Here is a 22,039-nt window from a genome sequence, read left to right as displayed (position 1 = left end):
TTTGGTATTGTGGTAATTGTTATGGTTGTGGTTGTAATTTAAAAAAAATTGTTTTATAAAAGTACTTTTAGTTGAGATTGATTTGGTATTTAAGTATTTTTGGTTAAAACTGTGGTTACAATTGAGGTTGAACAAAAAGTAGTTTAATGTGTTTGGTTAAAAATATTTTCGAAATTGAAGTTATAAAATAATATATATATATATATATATATATATATATATATATATATTGATGGTTTTTAATTTAAATATTGTAGATTTAACTATTGTTATTATATCATGAAATAAATAATACTTTATATAAAATATTTTTCATTGTTCCATTAAACTATCTACAATTCCATCATGTATGAAATACATCCGACAAGGACTACAATTTTTTTGGTTTCTTAAGCGCGCAACAACACCAGGTAAAATATAATCAGGAACTAAATTGGGATTGCGATCAAATTTTGCAAATGCTACATCATCAAATGATCTCTGTCTAATTTATGTAGTGTCATTAAATATTGTTAAACACTAATTTTTCGAATAAAACACAATTAAAAAATAAAAAATAATTTTTATTTTTTATTTTACTGGGTCAGACCCGATTCAATGCATTTTGAGCTTTGGACTGAATCCGATCCGGTCCGACCAGAGCAGTGTAGCATGCTACACTGTTCACTCAACAGTGTAGCGTGAACACTATTCATACTATTTAATTTCATCAACAGTGCGAAGCAACATTTTCTTGCTTCTCTTTTCTTGCGTTTGAAACGTAAAAAAACTATGAGATCCATGAACAGTAAATTATGGTTTTTACTTTACCAAACAGGTTGCATTTGTGTTTTAGACAAAACACAGACGCAACCTCTTAAACAAACACTCTTTTAATGCGGTTATGTAAGGCCCATCGTACGATTTCAATTTTTTAGCGCTATTATGAGCGAGCTACTAAATTATCAACTAAGCCTTTTGAACCATTAACTATCATTCGGTTATACCAATCATAAATATAAAAAGTGTTAAACTCTTTTGAACTATATATTGATGAAAATGTAATTAGCATTTGAGTTATTTATAACTTATTTCATGAAATTTATCAGAATTAATTAATTAATCTTTATAGTTTTAAAAATAATTAAATAGTTATTTGCTAAATTTTATTAGCCATGAATATATATTTTTTCAATATGATGGAGGAGATTTTGGTTAAAAGCATAAGTTTAAGATAATAAATATAAATCTCAATTCGAATGTTGGAATAAGCTAAAATTTTGCTAGGAAATTTTAGAGACCTTGTTTCCTACAATGTTAAAATTTCATAGCCATCAAAAGCCTAGAACTTACTGTTTGAGATTTTCCATGTTTTCCTAGTTAATTAAATTATTTTTTTTAATTTAGTCAAGAACTCTAATTTTTCAGCTTTTTTTAAGATGTTTTTCCTAGTATATAAGTGTCGCAGGGGATATCGTGGCAAATTAGGGTGTAGAAATGAATAAGAAAAGGTCACCACTTAGTTTATGGTAACTAAAAAACCCTAACCTATCTTTTAGAGTTTTAGATAAGAGACTAATTATGTAAAAAAAATAAAAATAGAAATTATCCTAAAATATTTTATCTATGGTAAACTGCACTATTTCTTATTTTTCATCACTAAGATATTTATTGTGCTTCGTTAAAATTCATCTAAACTAATGATAATCCCTAGATAGTGATTTGGGATCTAAGTATGTCAACAAGGCCCAATCATCACTTTTAAAACATGGACATTGAACCCAATAGGATGATGAATTTATGAATTGGGTTTTTGAGTCTATTTTCTTGATTATATCTCAAATAAGTCTGAAAACCACCATTTACACTTAATAAACTTTTTGAGGTCACTTGACCCAACCCAAATCAACTTAGACCATGGCATGGAGAAACATGTCCTAAAACTAAACAAAAATTCCTAACATGCATTCTTACAAAATAAAAAAAATAAAAATAACCATTAATGATATAAAAGAACATGCTACTTGGTTTATACTTTTATATATATATATATATATATATATATATATATTGTCACCTCAAAGGTAACTCCATTGGTAGGAAAACAAATTACTATATGATAGGAAATGTGGGTAAAAAAGGTTTTACTAAGACACCTCTCAATTCATACATTTAGATTCACTTTTCAGGAAACATATACGAACCTCAAGTCAATTAATGTGAACCTTGACCAATATCTATAGTTTTGTCTAGGGGTGAGAAAAAAACCGATAAACCGAAAAAACTGGAAAAAAACCAAAAAAACCGAACCGAAAAAAATAATCAAATTAACTTATTAAAAAATCACAAAAAATTTCTGGTTCGATTTCGGTTTCTAAAGTCTGAAACCGATTGAACCGAACCGAATCGAACCGGTTCAACCGACCAACACTTAAAAAAAACAAGTATAAATACAATGTTTTCTAACCCTAAAATCACATTCAGCCATTAGCCGCCCCCCTTCTCTGCCTATCCCTCCCTCCCTTTACTCTCACTTTACTCCCTTTTTTGCATATCTCTCCCTTTACTCTCACTTTACTCTTTGCTTTGATTTTTCTCCCTTTACTTTCTAGTCTCTACTTTGATTTTTCTCCCTTCCCTTTACTCTCCTTTGCTTTGATTTTTCTCCCCTCCCTTTACTCTATGTAAACCTAAAGTTATAGGCTTTATGGGGTGCATGCATGATATGGGCAAGTGGCAAGTGGTGGATTTTTTCCCTTTCATTCCCCCCTTTTTTTTTCCCTATTGTGTTTTTTATCTTTTACTGGCTTGTGTGGCTGAGGGTTTGGACATATTTGTTCATACAAGTTTCAGCCAACAAACATGACATCTTTTCTTTATTGTGCGTAACAGAAGCTTTGGATTTGGAGGCTCTTATTTTAATTGTGGGCGGTCGGGGCATAGAGCATCAAAATGCCCAAACAAGGAAGATTTTTAATTGCCTTCTTCGATATAGGGATTTTTTTGGGACTGTGAAAAAGTTGGAATAATTTCGGTTTGAACCAGTTTGGAAAGGAAAAAACTGAACCGAACTGAACTGAACCGAATCGAAATTATTCGGTTTGAATCGGTTTTCAATTTGTTTGGTTCAAAAAGTTAAAAAAAATTGAGTTTGGTTGTTTATTTTGGTTCAAAACCAGACTGAACCGGAAATGCTTAGTCCTAGTTTTGTCATGTCTCTTTTAAATTCATTCAATTTCTTTATTGTTATTTCAAAAATGATTTCTTTGGAAAGATTCTCTCATAATTGGAGCTCTTTTTATATCAAGAAATATGGTCTTTTTTGTTATTAATTTTGCAATTTAAGAACGGCTTTGTCCAGGGAGACTTTTAAGTATTGGGTGGTAGTCCTAACATATAGGCTTATTTTTATTTTGTTTTTGGAGCCATCAAAGTTGAAAGCTATTATCCTAACTTGGCTGCTAGACAATTTAATCTTTACTAACCCCCTTTATCATATTTCTCCATAATCATATTAACTCTCCTTTACATAGTAGAGTCAATGTCAAGGTTTGGGATGTAATTGAGGTATTACAAGGTATGTTAATATCATTTCTTGATTTTATATTTTTTCTTGCCCTAGATTTATGCTTATGGCTACAATAAAACTATTTGGGATACAAATTTTATCAAGAAATATCTTATAAAAGTTGTTGCCAATTTTGAGGCATTTTTCACTGATTAAAAAGTTATGTTGACAACTAAGAGTAAGAAATAAAAAGCTTCTAATACTTTGATTGACTTCGCTTCTATCAATACTCTTGCTCCTGAATTGCCCATTCAAAGTTGTAAAACAACATGAAGGTTTGGAGTTAAGACTATTATGAAGCCTTCTCTGACTCAATCATCTCCTATATCTCTAATTTGTTGTCCCTTTATAAAAGAAAAGAGAATTAGATCTATTGCTCGCAAATCTAATACTCCTTCATCTAAACTGCTATTTTCCACTTTGAAATCTGAATTTGACAACACTTCTCTTACCGCTTTAAAATTTCAAGTACTTCATGATTAACTAAAGTTTCTTCTACCTCAAATCCTACTATTTCAGAATCATCTTCAGACTCTATTTGGAGATAGGGCGACTTAAGGTTTATAGTTTTTTTTTTATACATGTTAGCCTTTTACAGTAGGGTTTAATGTTGGTTGAACCAATTCAGTTTGGTTCGGTTCAATCGCTTTCATACTTTTGAAATTGAAACCGAACCAAATTAGATTTTTCTTGGTTTTTATAATCGGTTAATTTTTTTTCTCAATTTAATTTTTTTAATTTTTCTTTATTTTCTCGGTTTAATTGATTTTTCTATTTTTGTCTCACCCTTAGATAAATTTTTGTATTTTCTTATGTAAGAATAAAGTACTTTATGTAATTTTATGCAGGTAGATTAGAGATTTTTTTTACTTAGTTTTTACATTTTTATTCAATATTAGTTTATTATTTATATGTTTTTTTATATTTTATTTAATTTTAAGTATTCAATTTAAAAATAATAATTAAGATTAAGAGTTAAATAAAAAAAAAAACCCACATGAAGCATCAGCTTTTATATATATATATATATATATATATATATATATATATATATATATATATATATATATATGCTCTCACAAAACACAAATGATCAATTCATCGACAACCAATTACTAAAATTCAATAAACTATAAACCTATAACCTTCACCATACGTTTTGAATTAAATAAACTATATAATAATAATAATTGGTGGAACATATTAAGCTACTTTTAAGAATATATGTGTATAGCAACCTTGACTTGGAATGTAGCTAATAGATCTCGATTGGATTTTTTTTTTTTTTTTGTGAAGAATTCTTGGAAACCAAGTTGGTGTTTACAAGTCCACTAATGTTGACAATAGGCAGCCGACCAACTGGGGGCCTATCTGATGTGAGATTCAGCTACTAAGATGAGGCGCCGAATATGGATATCGCAAGAAGGGAAACACTTGCCCTGTATTTGGGCTCTTCATTGATCATCCCATATCATGTCGGCGACAGATAGACATTATTCGGGCCGCCGAACAGTCATCCCATGTCTACTAGGTTTTTATTGCTACGGGCCTTCTCTATATCGCCTAAAACCCAAGGCTCGTGATATAGCAGCACTCTTCGGTTTCTTCCTTGAATTGGCCCACTAAATTGACATCTTAATTTATCTTCGAAAAAAAAAAACCCCGTAAATTAATTGTTATTTCAAGAATTAAAACATAAGTGAAGATACTATCGATTATTTGGGAATAATAAAATACAGCTGATTTCAATTAATATTTTCCTAGTTCAACAACAAACATGTTAATTTTTTTCATCACGAAAAAAAATAAAAAAAAATAAAAAAACACTCAATTTTATAACAATAACAGCGACAATAACAATTAATGATTTAATTTGTACAAGTCCAAAACTCATCTTTACAATACATCATTCAATTTTCATAACCACAAGATTCTTTTACAAATTCATAATTAGTTTTTTATTCTATTTTTTCATAACTGATTCTAACTAGATCGTGTTATACTAATTTTTTTGATACCAAGGGAGAAAAGGCAAAAATTCCCCTAGACGCCAGGCCTCTTTATATATATATATATATATATATATATCAATGGTATTTTTATATTTTTACTGTTCAAAAACAATAAAAAAAACCCTAATACCCTTACAACCAATTTAAATTTTTATGGTATAATGGGCAAAACCAAACTCTCACTTGTAAATTAGTATATTTTGTTATGTTGTTATCAAATTAATCCGATTTCCTGAAGTAGTATCCAAGATTTATTAACTAAAGTGTTGGTAAGAAATAAGCAAGGTGGAGTTGTAAATGCTAAAGAAATTTTCGTATGAAAGATACTAGTAGTAAATAAAAGAAGAAGATTGAAAGCATTACACGGCTATCTCTTCTCCGTAAAAATGATTTGTCTCTAGAAACTACAGCAGTTACGTGGAAATGGAAAATGTCGGAGACTGTTTTTTCCAACCCATCAAAACACCAGAACGACCGGACGACATACATAGAACTTGCCCGAGAGATCATTTTCGTTGAAAAAATCGAATGCAAGAGCTTGGGTGGGGAATATTATCATAATATTTTGAAATATCACAGCCATTAATCTTTTAGTAACCTCGAACTATAAGTCATCATCGAAGGTTCTTTCGGGAAGGCATGCCAGGGGCAAAATGCTTCTCATGCCTCAAATGTGATCATGGTGTTTCCCATGGTGGGAACACTTGGAACCAGTCAAGGTTCTAGTTGTACAACTTTCTGCATGAAAAATGCTTACTTTTATTGATTCATGTTTGAATGCCCCGAACCGTGAGAGTTGAAGATTTTGGCTCGGATTGGCTAAGTATATGCCATTATGCTCGGATTCTTTTCGGCTGGCCATTGCGATGAGGTTCGAAAACAAAGTGCCTTTAGCAAAATATCGTGCCTTCCTCTTGTCGACCCTTTCTTCCTAGTAAGCGCTACATGCAAATTACAAACAGCCTCGTCAAAGATTCAATGGGTAAAAAGAGTCCACTTAGCCACGATATCGGTTATCTATTTATTGACTGCGCCTGGCAGTGGAGCACAACCAAGCTCTTTGCATTTGAGTATAATTTTCACACTGAGCTTAGGCTGTCAGATATTGGGCCCATGGCCTTCCATCTCGGCTGGGTCCAGTTCATTGCATTTAAGTATAATTTTACTAGCTGACGAGAGCCCCCCCCACCCTTCTTTTTTAATTCATATAACGAGGTTTTTTTGGTTAATTCAACTCAAGCTACTCTTCAATATATATATAATACAAAAGATTGTTTATAAAGTGGAATCCTAAAGATAATGTTCCCATAACAACAATGGCCCACAAAGCACTGAGCCCCAAACATTAGCATAAAGTGGAAGGTGACTCCCATTGCTTTTATAAAGGCAAGGGTGGCTAATAGTTATATGTGGTTGGTAATGTGTCTTAATTAGTTTTTTTTTTAAAAAAAATATTAAAAAAATATTTTCAAAGTATTTTTTTAATAATTTTAATGTATTAAAATAAATAAAAATAAAAATATTTTTAAATAAAAAATATTGCATTACCAAATATATACCTGACTAGAACCGACTGTTAAACACCCTTTTGTGTCTGGGGCTCGTCTTTCTTCCTTACCAAATAATATTTATTATTATTATTATATTATTATTTTAATATACAGATATTAAAAATAAAAATATACTTTAAAATACAAGTTATAACACTAATAAACCAGCACGCTCTGTAAAAGCCTAAATGCCCTCTACTGGGGCCCTTACCCTAACCCCTTTGTTGATGGGTTAGTGGAGCCCTCACCCCCCACGTTAAACTCATTTGTGCCAATCACTGATCATGGCATCTTGTACAACTTGGCCCCTACCAGCCACCACCGCCAGTGGTTTTCATGATTCCCCTGATAAAACACTTACTATTATCACATCAACTTAATCCTCCCCTACACCACCACATGGTCTGCCACCATACAGGATCATGATGCACCTCCTTTCCCCTAATGATCACAACCCTCCATTCAATGTCCAACGCCATTATTTTGACGTGCGAGGTATTTCCATGTCTCAATAACATTATAAATACCACCTAGGATCCAAAATAACGTGCTTTCTAGCTATCTAACTAACAAAACTATCGCAATAGGCAGTTGGCTTTGGTTAGTGCTTAGGTTTTTGGCTATGGAGAAGAGCAAGTCATTCCCTCAATACTCTTCATCTTTCTCCGGGGAGTTTGGATTTGAAGACCGATCGAATTCGTATAACTTTAATGGACCATGCCAAAAGGGAAATGGTTTTGCAACATCAAGTGATCCAGAGCTAAAAAGAAAGAAGAGGATTGCGTCTTATAATGTTTTTACCATGGAAGGCAAGCTCAAATCTAATGTGAGGAACAGTTTCAAGTGGATCAAGAGCAAGTTCAGCGATGTTCGGTACGGTATGTGAATGTCAGCTACAGCATGCATGGAAGTAAATATGGCTTAATTTTAATTGTGTCATGAGGTTCTATTTTCTTTCTCCCCTTCTTTTCTTTTTGTCTCCCATAGGAAAGCGGAACAGAGAGTACTGTCATGAATTCGAGATCTTCTATGCATGCATGGAACATATGCCATGCATCATAGCCTAAGTTGGGGTGTCCTATGTTTAATGATGATCATGAAAAAGAGTTGAAGTTTTCATCTATCCCTTTTATGTATATGTAAATGTGCTGTTGGATTTGACTGCTAACGACTCCAACTTGATGATAGTTCAATGTTTCGTTCATTAACTTGCTAGTCAAACGAATTTAAGTGCTTTCCTTCTACTTAGTTCTTCCTTATATCTGGAGAAGCAAATGGAAGACCATATGGCTGTGAGCAAACAAATGGTAAAAAGGCGTCCTTCCTCGAGAGAAGAGATGGGAAAAAACTCATCACTGGAACAGACTTCCCCCCAGTTCATGCAAAAAACTAATTACGAGATAATATATCCAGTCTTTCTGAATAACAACAATCCCAGATTAAGTTTTTCCCCTTGGGGAGGACAATCAAACTCTCAGCGCTTTATGAAAAATGCCGACATGAGAGCTTGAAGCATACCCACCAGAATGCAAGGACAGAATTAGAGGTGGCATTTATATAAGAGGACCCATCTTGTCTGCAAATCTTGCCACATGTAAGAAGCAACGCTTGCATCTGGTCCAGCCACCCTCAAAACTGCCATCTGGAATACAAAAGTCTCTGCTGCCAATTTATTTTTAAGCCCTACCTGCCTGAAACCATCCAGAGCCATTGATCTAAGAGAGTACCGCAGTGGAAGGCTCCCAGGTTATCATTATCACACACAAGGCATTAGGTTAGGTATCAGTATCTACCACTATAATATTATTATTTTTTGTTCTCCAATCGATGATGACAAGGAGAGGAGATGCGTAATCTCTTTTAAACTTGAGAGTCCTTCCTTTGGTCCTTTTTTCACGGGACAAAGTGATTATTACTCTTGCCTTTTTTATTCTACAAGAAAGGCGAGAAAAAGCCCCGCTCCACTTCAAAAGCTGATTACACAATCAGATCTGTATTGCGTCCTTTTGCGACTTGTTAAGATACGCGTGTCCCGAACTTCACAGGGGCCATGAACACTTCTTTTCTAAGCTATTCGACAAGTGTTCTACCATGGGTTCTAATTTTTTTGTTAAGAAAAAAATTAGGTGTGTATTCTATTTTAATATAAAATATTTAAAGAGTAATTTATACAAGTTTTTAATTAAATAAATTAATAATTATTTATGTAAATAAATAAAAAATTTATTAATAATAACTAATGGGTTACACATGTTAAAATTATAATTTATATTTGAGTTAATTTGTCAGGGAATCTAATGAGTCACATACATAAAAATAAATGTGATTTGATTGTAAATAAATTTTAAAAATTAAATACTAGAAAGTAATTAATGTAATAAATTATAATTTTAGATCTGAAAACAATCAAGTAAGGATCTCATTGAATAAATTTTTAATAATATATGTGATATTATTAAAGGAATATATTGATATTTTGACATGTATAAAATTTTTAGGTTTTTCTATTAATAAAAAGTTATGTCACTTATTTTATTAGAGTAAAGTACAATATAAAAATACCTAAAACATAAAAGAAAAGATGTGGTTTATATGAATTACCATTAGAGATTAGATATTTGAAAAGCTTGTGATTTGCAATAACCCAACTTTAAAGCAAATATTAAAAGCCAAAAAAAAATATATGATATAATCTTTATATAAATCTTAAACAACTTTAAATTTGTTTAACAAGATCCTTGATTTTTTAAAAAAATTTAAATATATCATTTTTGTTGAGAAATCCAACAAAATATACATATGGACTTCATTTAATCTGTACATTTCATTGTTCACCATATTTTACTTGGTGTTGCCTGTTCTCGAGGCAGTTAAAAGGGGGTAAGTCGTTCTCGCCTTGTAATTTTAGAGACATCTTCTTCTTAGAAGTTGCAACTGGGGAATGCAACAAATTAAGTGGTGTCTTAATTAGGCGAGTCGTTTTAGTTATAAAGGAGTTACTACTGGTATTGCTGTTACTTGGCTCTTGGCTTTGGATGACTAACTCAGTTGTCTCATTTGACACTGAGTTCAATATTAGCATAACAATACAACTCTTAGTAAGCATGTAAGATGCAACTACAATAATATGCACCAAAAGGATCTTTTAGCTATCAAAGCTATTTCCAGTGATCAGATGCACTTACTTTCTCGGCTCATCAGCTTGTGTAGGTTCATCTTCAACTTTTAAAATCGCTAGCAGACCTGATAAGTCGCATGCTAAAAGGCTTCTATGAAAGAACCACAATAAGAAAATCAATTCAGGAATAAGCTATCCATTTAATTAATTTATTGCTTGTATTGTTGACTCTGCTACACTCACTAATTGTACATCAAAATCATCGATCAAGGAGTTGAAAATTTTAGCAAATAAGTGAGTGTGTGAGCCAATTTACCTACCGATTCATCTCAATGCTACTTGGAACTCATAGAATACGAAATTTTACGCTCCAAACAAAGCTACTGGCTCCTTGTGGCTAGAAATGTCCAAGTTAATGAAAAGTCTGTGTACTTATGACAAAAATTTTAATTCATATTAAGAACTCTAATCATGTCTGTCCTTCATTTTGGAGGGTTGAAGATGCACAGCCACGAAATATCGGATCCAGAGCAAGAAAAATGGTGGTTAATAGACACAAAGCTATTTCAGGAAACGTCCTGAAAGCTTCAAAAGGACCAGGTTTGTATGTTCGTGGAGGTTGAAATGTTGATAGCTTTAGCTTTTTCCAATAGTCTTCTGATGGAGTTCCATATAGTTTAAAAGTCTTATGCAGGTGCTCAACCTGAGTGTTTCAAAGTTAATCATGTGAGATAACTAATGAGACTGGACATTGTAAGGAAGAACCAATAGTGTTTTCCCAAGGTTATGTTGCTCATAAATACCCAGATTATGATTGTTGGTTTCAATGTATACTTCTATATGTAAACTGAAAAGAGAGAATAGAATTTGCTGGAATGTAATATATTATTGATCATATCACGTATTTATACAAGTGCATTTACAGTCATTCTAATAGATTACGAATCAATTACTGCCCTGCAGTTTATCATCCTATAGAATTAGTTTTACATTAGAAAAGCTAATGTGCACAAGTAATTATCCGTTTCTAATATGGATTCCTAACATTATACTTCCTAACATGAATGGCTTACCTGCAAACATCTCTGGCAAGAGACATCCAGCACTCTAGAGATCGATACCAATTATATAGAATGAAGTACCCCGTAACAACTCAGGAGCTTCGTACCAAAGTGTCACAACTTGGCTTGTGAGAGGTTGCTTCTGTTTAAGAGAACAATAATTTGAAAGCCTAAAATCAACAATATTTAGAATCTCATTTTTATCAATTAATAAGTTTGATCCATTGATGTCTCCATGTAACATTTCCTCTTTCATGGTAGTGTTGCAAACTTAAAAGCAGTTGATGCATTAACACTTGACATGCATTAACAGAGAAGGTAAGCTACTAAGAAACTAATACGTGATCCGTAAAGATCAAATGGGTAAATCCACAAATCTCTCTCCATCTATGTCACTCAACTTCCTCTCTTCACCACTAACAGCACGACAACCATTATATTTTCTTGTTGGTTGTTAAGGCTTATGTAGCTTGCCAGAGTATCTCTACCCAGTGGATCTTCCATGACAAATGAAATTTGTTGTATATAAGTAGAATATATACATAAATGGTTATAATAAAGACATATAATTAAAAAATAGCAGTAACTCTTGTGAATGTAAAGTCGTGAAAAGAACTCTAAAAGATAAGAGGTTATTGATGGTTAACATATGAATTAGTGAAGAACCTTAAAAAATAAAAAATTATCAGCAATTGATATCACTCGATCATATATGACATATAATAATAAAAATCTTCACACAACTCAACAAAAACTCAAATTATTGCATTGTAGTTTTATCAAATTCTTAGGATCTGTCAAGCTTGAAACTTATAGGTAATAGAAAAATAGACGATAACTTTATTGGGATAATCAAGTAAGCTTGCAATTTTAATTTCATAAACTAAAAATATATATATAAAAATATTTCATTATCCAGGAATTCCAATTCATGAATGTAATCAAAGTATAAGTCATTCTATGGATATAAAAATTATTTTTTTCTAAGTTATTAAGTTTATTTTACATTCAAATTATTTTAATTATTTAATTCTCTCTTCAGTTAAACTATTGTTTGTGTGAAGTGGATTTCATCATATTGATATTCTTGTAACCATGTAATACAAATTTGGAATTACATGATTAACTAGCATTAAGTCCATAATTAGAACCAATTAATTTAGACTACAAAATTCAAACCTATTAACTTAAAATTTTAATTTTAAATTGCAAAGTCCTTTTAATTGATCAAGCACATGATTTATTCCAGTTCCTTTTTATAATATTCAAGGAATACCCATCATTTTATATTCCATCTATTTAAATTAAACCATATATTTTGAAGGCAATTATATTAAAATTGATATAATTTTAATATAATTTATGAATCAAATAAAACTAATAATGAAATCCACATCAATTTTAATATATAATTATGAATCAATACATAATACTAAATTTAAATAGATAAAGTATAAGATAATGAATAATATAGAGTACGGTTAGTTCCATACCGATGAATACCATAAGAATAATAATAATAATATCAAAAAAACAACTTCAATAGAATTAGACCAGTTGGATTTTTCTATGTCATCTAATGGGTTGATTAAATGGATGTTTGATATTATAATAGTAGTTATTTTTTAAAATATTTTTTAATTAAAAATATATTTAAATAATATTTTTTTAGTTCTAAAACTTTATTTTTAATATTAATACTTTAAAATAATTTAAAAATATATATAAAAAATTAATTTTAAATAAAAAATCAAAATTTTAAGAAATGCACGGTCACCCGTGTTCGCAGAAACTTCGTCCTAAATAGAGGCCCTGTCTGATATGGCCGAGATCTGTGTTGGTCTGCCACTAAAAAAGTAGCGACGGCTATCAGCATTTAGCACCTGACCGTCACCCCCTTTAATCCCGTCCTTTCTTTCCTGGTACAAGCTCCAATCCAATGATTTCTCTAGGGTTTTGACAGCCCAAAAAAAATAATTCTCCCTGGGGATTTCGCGTCAAGAAGGATCTCGCCCATCATTCTCTGCGTCGTCGAGGTATGCTTTTCTTTCTTTCCTTTATGATCTATGTGTGGAGGTAGTAATAGATTGTCAGCAGGGATTTGGATAAAAAAATTGGGTTCGTGCAAAATATTTTGTTAGGATGAAGCTGTTTCTCTTTTCTTATTTTTTAGGTCTCTAGGTTTTGATTGTATTTTCATTCTTTGAAACCTCTCTTCCTTTTTTTTTTAACACTTTGTTCTCCCAGCAAGAGGTGAAGTTCTTAGCTTCGGTATGGTTTGCTAAGTTTAGCTAAAGTAAAACATAACATTCTCATTTGACAGAAACGGACTGGGCAATGGCATATGCCATTAGTTTGAAGGGAGATAAAGAATGTTATTCTAATGAATGAACGTTTGCGGGTTGCTGTGAAGCCCGTTTAACGCTTCATCAATTGAATCTTCAAAATTTGCATATGAAGAGCTGGGTATTTTTTAGCTAACCTTGATATTACACATTATTGACTGGAGATAATTTTGGTTTGGTAGCCATTCTAGCTGTATTTTGTGTGCTTTATGCTAAAAATTTAGGAGATCCTACTTCTTTGTTTCCATGAGTGGGTTTATAGTAGAATTCTTTTTATTGTTGCTTGATACAGATTAACATGAGGGCCGAGATCAGTTTGGTTAGAGTCACTCTTGATAAACAGAACATGAGAAATAGTCCTTTCTTAATATCATCTTGATGAGAGAAGTTTTAAAGATCTATTTTATAAGCAGGTTTAAACACTTTGGGATGTCATGATGTATTGCATTGATAACAAACTAGCAAATTTTCATCTCTCGTTGCAGTAAACTCCATGAATTGAAATGTGTCAGTATCGACCATGGGAAGATGATTCAGCACAAATTGAAGATTATGAACAACGTACTAGAAATAACACAGGGCATGTAGATACAAGGTTGGAGGCTCGGGTAGCTTTATTGGAGGCACGGATGGCAAATGTTGAGGCTCGAGTGGAAAGACTTGAGGCGAAGATGTTCTTTTTGCAAAAGGGAATGCGTGTGGTGTGTGCTTTGTTTTTGGTCACTCTTGCATATGCTGTATGTAAATGAATGCTGGAGATGATTCACTCATTAGTCTCAGGCTTGTATCTGCGCTGCTCTTAATGAGATACACTGGAAAATGTGTTCCATAAAATGAAGAATATTTGTGCCCACATAAAAGGCGGAAGATGACTATATATACAAATACCTAATGTCCACTAGAGTAGAAGATAGCCCGCAGGGAGGACTAAGTTATGGGACCTGGTATTTGTTAATGTATCTGCTTATTACGGCTTGTCTGAATGGCAATTACCAATTATGATGCTAGATTGTTTATCTTCCTTTAGGTTATGAGGATGTGATTATATTCTGCAAATTCACATCATCACAAGCTGACATGCTACTATGCTAGTTATGCTAGCTATTTGTTCTGAGCAAGGTGCTGGAATGATCAGTTACCATCTACTGCAGGAGAACCGCAGATGGCATGCATGATGAAATTTCTTGTTCCAAATTGCTACAAAAATTTGAAGGCTTTGGTGATCTCCTGGTGGCCAGTTTAGGTGCAAGAATGTTTTCCAATGGTTCTTAAGTTCCTCTTCTCTGATAAGCTACAGGTTGACAGCTCACTGGAATATGGTTCTTGCTGCTAACAGAACAAGCAAGTCGATCTCCTTTATACTTTTGAGGGTTGCTCGTAGAGCGTTGGAGATCCAGCCTCAGTGAAACTCTTAACGTTCAACCTTTTCCATGCAAATGGTGTAACAGACTTGAACACGAAAAGATAAAAAGAACCAAAGAAAAAAGAAAGGGGCTTCCGTCTGGAATCTGGATAATGATCAGATCTAGTTTCCTTATTCCAGATGCTGAAGGCTTGTTCATGATCTAACAGATGATAAATTAAGTTCAATGGCAGAAATTAAGGTTATGTTCTATATGATTTTTATAAATTGCTTTAAGTTTTGTTTTTGTTTTTTTTTTATAACTTTTAACTTAAAGAAAAACTATAAAGTATATTAAGTTAGAAATAAATTTTAATTTAAATAAAAAAATTATTATAAAATTGAGTCAAATTTTTAATTTAATTAGAAGTTAAATTTTCTAATTTTAACTTATGGATTCTAACTTGTACTATATTTTTTTTTTAAAAAAAAAAGTTTTAATTTATTTTTATCAAACATGCTTCTAACTTAAAGTGGAAACTATAATTTAAAAGTCATATCAAACGAAGGGAAAAACCAAGCCCTGGATTACAATGATGAATAATTGAAACTGAAAGTAATAGCAGAGGGATGAGAAACAGAATGTATGTTACCCAATTTCATCAATAATGGGATGAGCATGCGGAATTTGATTATGAACATTATGCAAGGATAGCACTCCACTTGCGAACGATTGTCGCTGAAACAACCTATTCTTCATGATGTATAAAAATGGATGTTGTCCATTGAAGTCGAGATAATATAGATCACCGAAGGAGTTGCAAAACAATGTATATGCTACAGCAATTACAGAAATCAAAACGTATAGGTGTCTTTGAGGACGAAGAAGGCAATTGCAGAGATCAAAAGGTATCCATGGCTCTGAGATCAAGCGTGAAGTTATTCCAGATCTATTATCCCGAAATTGGACAGAAGAATCTTTACTTGATCAACAAAGTCTGAGCCCGTTGCATACTCTGTTAGCATCCCAACAGCAAAACCAAACATTGCCCATCTGCTCAACCAGAAATGCAAGCGGCATCAGATCACGTAGAGCTTTAATTTTTCATGAAAAGATATGTGAACGCATTTTCTCTTTCATTTGGGAAAGGAGGGATTTTTTTTTATTTGTCAGCGCAGGATAAATTACAAACAGTCGGCAGAAACCTTATGAAGGATTATGCTGGAACTCAAAACGAATAGATTACAATTTAAAGGGAAGAGCTGGTTTTTGAAAGGGAAAAAGAAAAGAAACACTTGCAGAACAAAAATCAAGAAAAACTAGGGGTAAACATGAGAGTGAAGAAACATCTTTCTCGCTTCAAAAGAAGCTTTTGCAAGTCTGTGGTGCAATGGATGCGTACCACCCGCACTGCCTTGCCTTGAGCACTACTGATTGGTTAAGCATAGAAAATCACCAAGATAGTGAACATTACAGGGGTCACAACGTCGTGAGAAGCATTACCTTGAAGGAGACTATATTTAAGCACAATCTGCAAAGGAAAAATGTGCACCCTTTTCCTTTCAAAGGCTCAAGAACAATGGGTTTGAAATACTTTCAGTTATCTATTCAAGGAGGCATTCTTGCTGATATGATCATTCCAAGGTTCTCCTGCATAGGCTCTTATTATTTGTTCTAACTACGAAGACGACTGAAACTAATTTGGCAAGAAACTAACTACTTTTAAGCCAGTTTTAGAGGGAAGAAGCCATATCATCACTTCTCTTTTCTCTACGAACAATGTATCATTTTGATTGGCCTAGTCGTTCAATTTCACTATTCAGGACCATGTAACCATCAACTTGGGGAAACACCCACGAATCTATCCAGTTAGATGAAGTATCCACGTAAACCCAGATAACCTAAACTTTCAAAAAATCCAAATTGCACAGGGAAAACTACAGAAAAACAAAAACAAAACTTATTACCTCCCATTAGCAATCTCATTCTTGCCAAAGAACCCAAAGAAAGGACCTTGATCTGCTTCCTCAAGCTTCTTCTGCTTAAAATATTCTTGAAGCTCCTTAGCCTTTTGTCTCTGAAACTCCAAAGTCATCACATTTTTGTCCTCCACAGCCACCTTAGCAGCTGGCTTGGGTGGTGGAGCCACTGGAGAAGACGGTGAAGAGGGAGGAACGGGCTTCAAGGGAGGCGATGGTGATGCAGGCGGGGAAGGTTCTCTAAGAGGAGGGGCCACGGGTCTCCTTACAGGCCCTTCAGCTTGAGAGCTCCTTATGGTCACAATATAAGGCTTAGTTGTTGTAGAAAACCTATAGTAAGAAGATGTCGAGGAGGTTGATGAAGAGGAAGATAGAGAGGAGCAAGATGATGATGATGATGATGAAGGGTTTGGGATTTTGATGTACGGAATTGAGGATGCCACTGACATTTTTTCCTGTTCTTCTTTCTTAATCCAAGTACTAAATCTCTCTCTCTCTCTCTCACTAAATTCTTTCTCAGTAGGATAACTGTTTCTTTTTCTGTGCAGACGTGGGTTTCTTCTACTTCTTGTTTTTTTTTTTTTTTGGTTTAGGAGGGATTTTGTGTAAGTGAGGTGTTTTCAGAATCAGAAGACAAGAGGTGTGTGGATAAGGTGCGGCCAAGTTCGAAGGAGCGGTGACTTTGGCGCTTAGCAGCCACTCAGGCATGTGGGATGTTACCAACATGCCCCTCTTCTCTTCGCTCACCAGAAATCACTGCGTGTAAAAAAGATTCCATTTTGACGCGATTAAGTATAGTGGGTACATGACATAATCATCTATATAGTGGTGGAGTGATAAGAACTTGAAATTAAAAAGTTTGTTTTTTTTATGGTTTTAGGTTTGAGCCTTGTGATTACTCATATGATGATCACTGCAGACTTATATGGTCGTTAACTTCAGGGCTTGTGGGATTAGTCGAGGTGCATATAAACTGGCTCAGACACCCACGTTAAACTAAAAAAAAGAAGTATAGTGGCTATGTTAACTGTGTCACGGATAAATATTTTTAATTTTTATAAAAAAATTATATATATAGATTTTTTTAATATATTTTTGTTGTTAAAAATATAATAAATTAAAAAATTTATATACATATATAATCAAATAAACTAAGAGACAAATATAGATCAAGATATTTAATCTTGAAAAATAAAACATTAAATTGATTGAATAAAATAAAAAGAAAAAAAATAACATGTAAGGTTATACATATTAAAAATATCATCTGAAAATAATTTTTTTTTTATTTTTAAAAATATAGTTTATCTATATAAAAGATAAAAACATAACAATAGATGAACTAAAAAAACCTATCCAAAAATTAAACGCATAACAAAAAAATCAATATTATTTAAAATAGATCATCTAAACAAAATAAAAAAGAGGAGGTTTTGTTTATTTTTTTTTTAGTTTTTTAACTAGTCACGTCACTTTATCTTTTTTCAATTGTATTCTTTAAAGTTATATTTTTATGGTAATCATGCCAACATCAGACAACGTGTTGTCTATTTTGCCTAGATTCCGATCACTGTGGTGATCGGAAAAACAAGGCCTATACTCTTTTGACCCACAAACCTGTTTTGCAACTCGTTTTTTTACCTAAAACACCCTAGAAACCATGAAAAACTCATTCATAGCCTAAAAAACCCTAAAACACCGCCCCAAAAACCAAACTCAACCCGAAACAAAAAATCAACCCAAGTTTAGATATGTTTTTTCATGAACTTTTAAGATACAAAAACACCTAATATGAACTCCCCACATCAAATTAAACAATTTGACACAAAAATCTTTTATTTTAGTAGCCTAAATCGGTGCCAACGATAAATTTCTCTTTTTACCACCGGAATTCGGCAACCCCTCTCTCTCCCCTCTCTTAATCAGGGACCAAAAAATAACAAAAATAAATCTCTGTACCAAAATGGAATTGGAACAATTTCAAGGGACCGCAATTGTATAATTTGCGTGATTGTTTAAGTTGGATGACCAAAGTGAATGTTTTGAAACTTATGTTACGTCACCTATGTTTGCCGCGTTTTTCATTTTAGTCATCCTCTTTCAATCACACCCTTTCATAAGAATTTGAAATCAAGTGCTCTTTAAATAGGGACTTGATCGTCCAAAAACAAAGCTTGACGACCAAGCTAAAAAAAACAAAATTTTGCATAGTGACAAATATACAGTGAAAATCTCATGCGTTTTAGTATATAATTAAATTTTTTACTACAATTTTTAAATATTTTATCATCTAAAAAAAATATTTTTTATATTTTTAAATTATTTTAATGTACTAATATAAAAAATAAATTAGATATCTTAAAAAAATCATTTTAAAGTATTTTCAATTGAAAAACACTCGGCTCTACAATATCAAATAGACATGCAAGTGAGGAAGCCAAATTTGAAGAAATCCCCGACTTCTGGTCCAAATACAGACAATCATTAAATATTACAAAAGCCTAAAACATGTGAGAAAAGTACTATTATACTTATGTCTTGATTTATTATGGATTATAATAGTGAATTGATAGTTTTGCCATCGAAATAAAATTAATTGAACTATCCTTGGAGAAGTAAAATAATCTTTTCTCGAGGTTCCATTTTCATTCTATGTTTGTCAAGGGACAACTCGTTCTTTTCTCAATTTTTTTGCATGGTAAATTCAAAATTCTCAAGGTATGGCTTCAAGGGATTTTTCATAATTTCATAAAGGATTTTTCATAGTAATTATTTGGTCCTAGAAAAATATGATAATTTGATAAATAAAATGAGAACAAAAAATGAAAAAATATTGTGTTGCGCGCGCCAGAGTGTCTGCCGCTTTGCTGCTTTCAAGCAGCACATGTAGCTTACTCTAGTAGTGAAAAACTTCCTTCCACCATGTCAATATACTCCTAGTAGTGTTCTCTTCTTCAAGAGATGAAGTGTGTTGATTGTTGTCATCGACAATATTTTTTTTCTTTCTCTCTCCTAACTTGAAATTCGCATTGGCCATTTGAAATTTCAGGGTAATCCCCTTAGTTGCATGTATTTGAGTGTCGGTCCTTATTTTTTTAATTTGTAATTTTAATCTTTGATTCTTTTGTAGGTTTTTTATTTTTTTTTAATTTCACCATTCAATTTAAATTTATTATTTTTTCATTCAATTTTAGTCGTGATTCTTTTTATTTCTTTTTTTTTTCGTGCTTCTTTTGTAAACTTTTGATTTTTTTTTCAATTTCATCATTTGATAAAAAAACTTTAGTTTGTTATTTTTTTTATTTAGTCCTTATTCTGTTGGTGGTTTCTTCTTTTAATTATTTTGTGAATTTAGATTTTCTATTCAATTTAACACTTCGATCTAAAATTATTCATCATCTCATTTTTTTTAAAAAATTGATAATTATTCTTTTAATTGTTATTTTTTTTCTCTTGGATCATTTTGTATAATAATTTTTTTTTCAATTTCATTATTTGAAATTTTATTCATTGAAAATTGGGCTTCGTGGTTTTTTCAGGTTTGATGTTTATGTTCAAATGGCTTGGAACATGGGTTTTATACACTAACACGGGTTGACATTTTTTTTTTGGATTTATTTTTTTACCTCATTACACGACATAGATTTTTTTAGAAAATAGGCTTTGTGGTTTTCTTTGTTTTTTTTTTCTATCGAGTTATCTCGATCTCATAACTTGGCCCGTGGGGTTGGAAGGTTAACCCGGGTTGGCTCACACCTTTTTTATGGCTTTTAATTACTCTTTGTTCTTTTGGATCCTTTTGTGTGGTTGAATTTTTTTTTTATCTTTTAATATTTGGTTTGTTGAGAATTAAACTTTATAATTTTTCAATATTTGATGCTTCCAGTCAGATGGCTCAAGTCATGAGTTTTATAAGCTAACAATGATTTTTTTTTAGAAAGAGTTTCGTGATTTTTTCATTCCCTTTCTATTAAGTTACCCGATAGCATCACTTGATAGGTGGGTGTGACGAGTTGACTAAGGTTGGTTAGAGCTTTTTTTGGCTTGTAATTGCTAAAAAAGTTTTATCCTTTTGTATTATTGATTTTTTTTTTCTTTTCAATTGCATCATTCAACATTTGATTAATTGAAAATTAAGCTTTGATGTTTTTCAAATTTGGTGCTTCTGGTCAAATGACTCGGGTTACAAATTTAATAGGTTAACATAAGTAGACATCATTTTTTAGGTTTTTTTTGGAATTGAGCTTTTTGATTGAGCCCGTCTAAGATCACACATGTTATCATTTTGGAAGATTAAATTAGGGGGTTGTCTTTTTAGGTTATTAAATTATTTGAACTTATTAAATATAATCGACTCAATGACCTGGGTCTTGAATTTCTTTTACTTCTTTAGAAATCTTTGCCTTAACTTTATCCTATATATGTCCAAAAAAATTTAACCTGGCTCACACTGTTGTGACGACCACCGATATAAGTTTGCTCGAGTCATTTTTTTTTTGTTGCTTTTAGCCTTTAATATTTAACTCATTACAAATAGAATTTTTAATTTATTTCAATGTAAATTCCATAGCTTTATCACGATATAAATTAGTTCACAATCTAAGGTTATCATTGTTGACACAAATCATCATTATTGACACAAATTATAATATGTTGGTCTAAATATTTTAAAAAAATCATATTGTTCAAAATATCATAATTAAAGTATTTTAATAAAAGTGTTTCAACTTATGCATAAAATTCTTGACTTCCTATTGCCTTGATATTTTTTTAGGCTGGATAAAAAAAGACAACGACAACTAGCACAAGCTAGAAAGCTAGCACGTTACCAGAGATTGACCGGCAAACGTGACTAAAACCTTGAATAAATTGAACTACCAAATTATTGTATTCTCTTCTCATGCCTTTATCTGGTCACACAGTAATTCCTTTCGGGTTGTTCTCAGAGCGCTTAAATCTATCCTCGAAAAAAATAGAAAAAGAGAGAAACAGTTCAACTTGATTTCGTATTGCTGTGATTCCTGGAAAAGCTTTCTCGTTAGTCTGAAGACTGAATAAAAATGGTAAAGGTGAATAATATCACA

At 32.1% G+C, this 22,039-nt stretch overlaps 1 protein-coding gene and 1 long non-coding RNA gene across 2 annotated transcripts; one reads left to right on the top strand and one right to left on the bottom strand.

Annotated features, from left to right (window-relative positions):
- The first annotated feature begins 13,060 nt into the window (after window positions 1-13,060).
- LOC133694958 (uncharacterized) lies at window positions 13,061-14,640 on the top strand. Its single transcript, XR_009842346.1, has 2 exons — window positions 13,061-13,324; window positions 14,119-14,640. It is a non-coding gene; the product is annotated as an uncharacterized LOC133694958 (long non-coding RNA).
- Window positions 14,641-15,739: 1,099 nt separating this feature from the next.
- On the bottom strand, window positions 15,740-17,596 carry LOC133694957 (light-harvesting complex-like protein OHP2, chloroplastic). Its single transcript, XM_062116656.1, has 2 exons — window positions 16,944-17,596; window positions 15,740-16,029 (listed from the first exon to the last, which is right to left on the bottom strand). Exons 1-2 carry the CDS (start codon window positions 17,402-17,404, stop codon window positions 15,915-15,917), a joined length of 576 nt encoding a protein of 191 aa, XP_061972640.1. The 5' UTR covers window positions 17,405-17,596; the 3' UTR covers window positions 15,740-15,914.
- Window positions 17,597-22,039: the final 4,443 nt, after the last annotated feature.

The sequence above is a fragment of the Populus nigra genome, chromosome 5 (genome assembly GCF_951802175.1).
Source record: "Populus nigra chromosome 5, ddPopNigr1.1, whole genome shotgun sequence".
Taxonomy (NCBI): Eukaryota; Viridiplantae; Streptophyta; class Magnoliopsida; order Malpighiales; family Salicaceae; genus Populus; species Populus nigra.
The sequence above is the reverse complement of the archived record's forward strand: the minus strand, read 5'-3'. Positions and strand labels throughout refer to the sequence as shown.

Bases quoted from the DNA above. Each gene is read 5' to 3' on its own strand.
- LOC133694957 (XM_062116656.1), bottom strand. From the start codon at position 17,404: ATGTCAGTGGCATCCTCAATTCCGTACATCAAAATCCCAAACCCTTCA. The intron at 16,030-16,943 runs GTAATAAGTTTT...CTGGTTGAGCAG, and splicing joins AATGAGATTGCTAATGGGAG to ATGGGCAATGTTTGGTTTTG.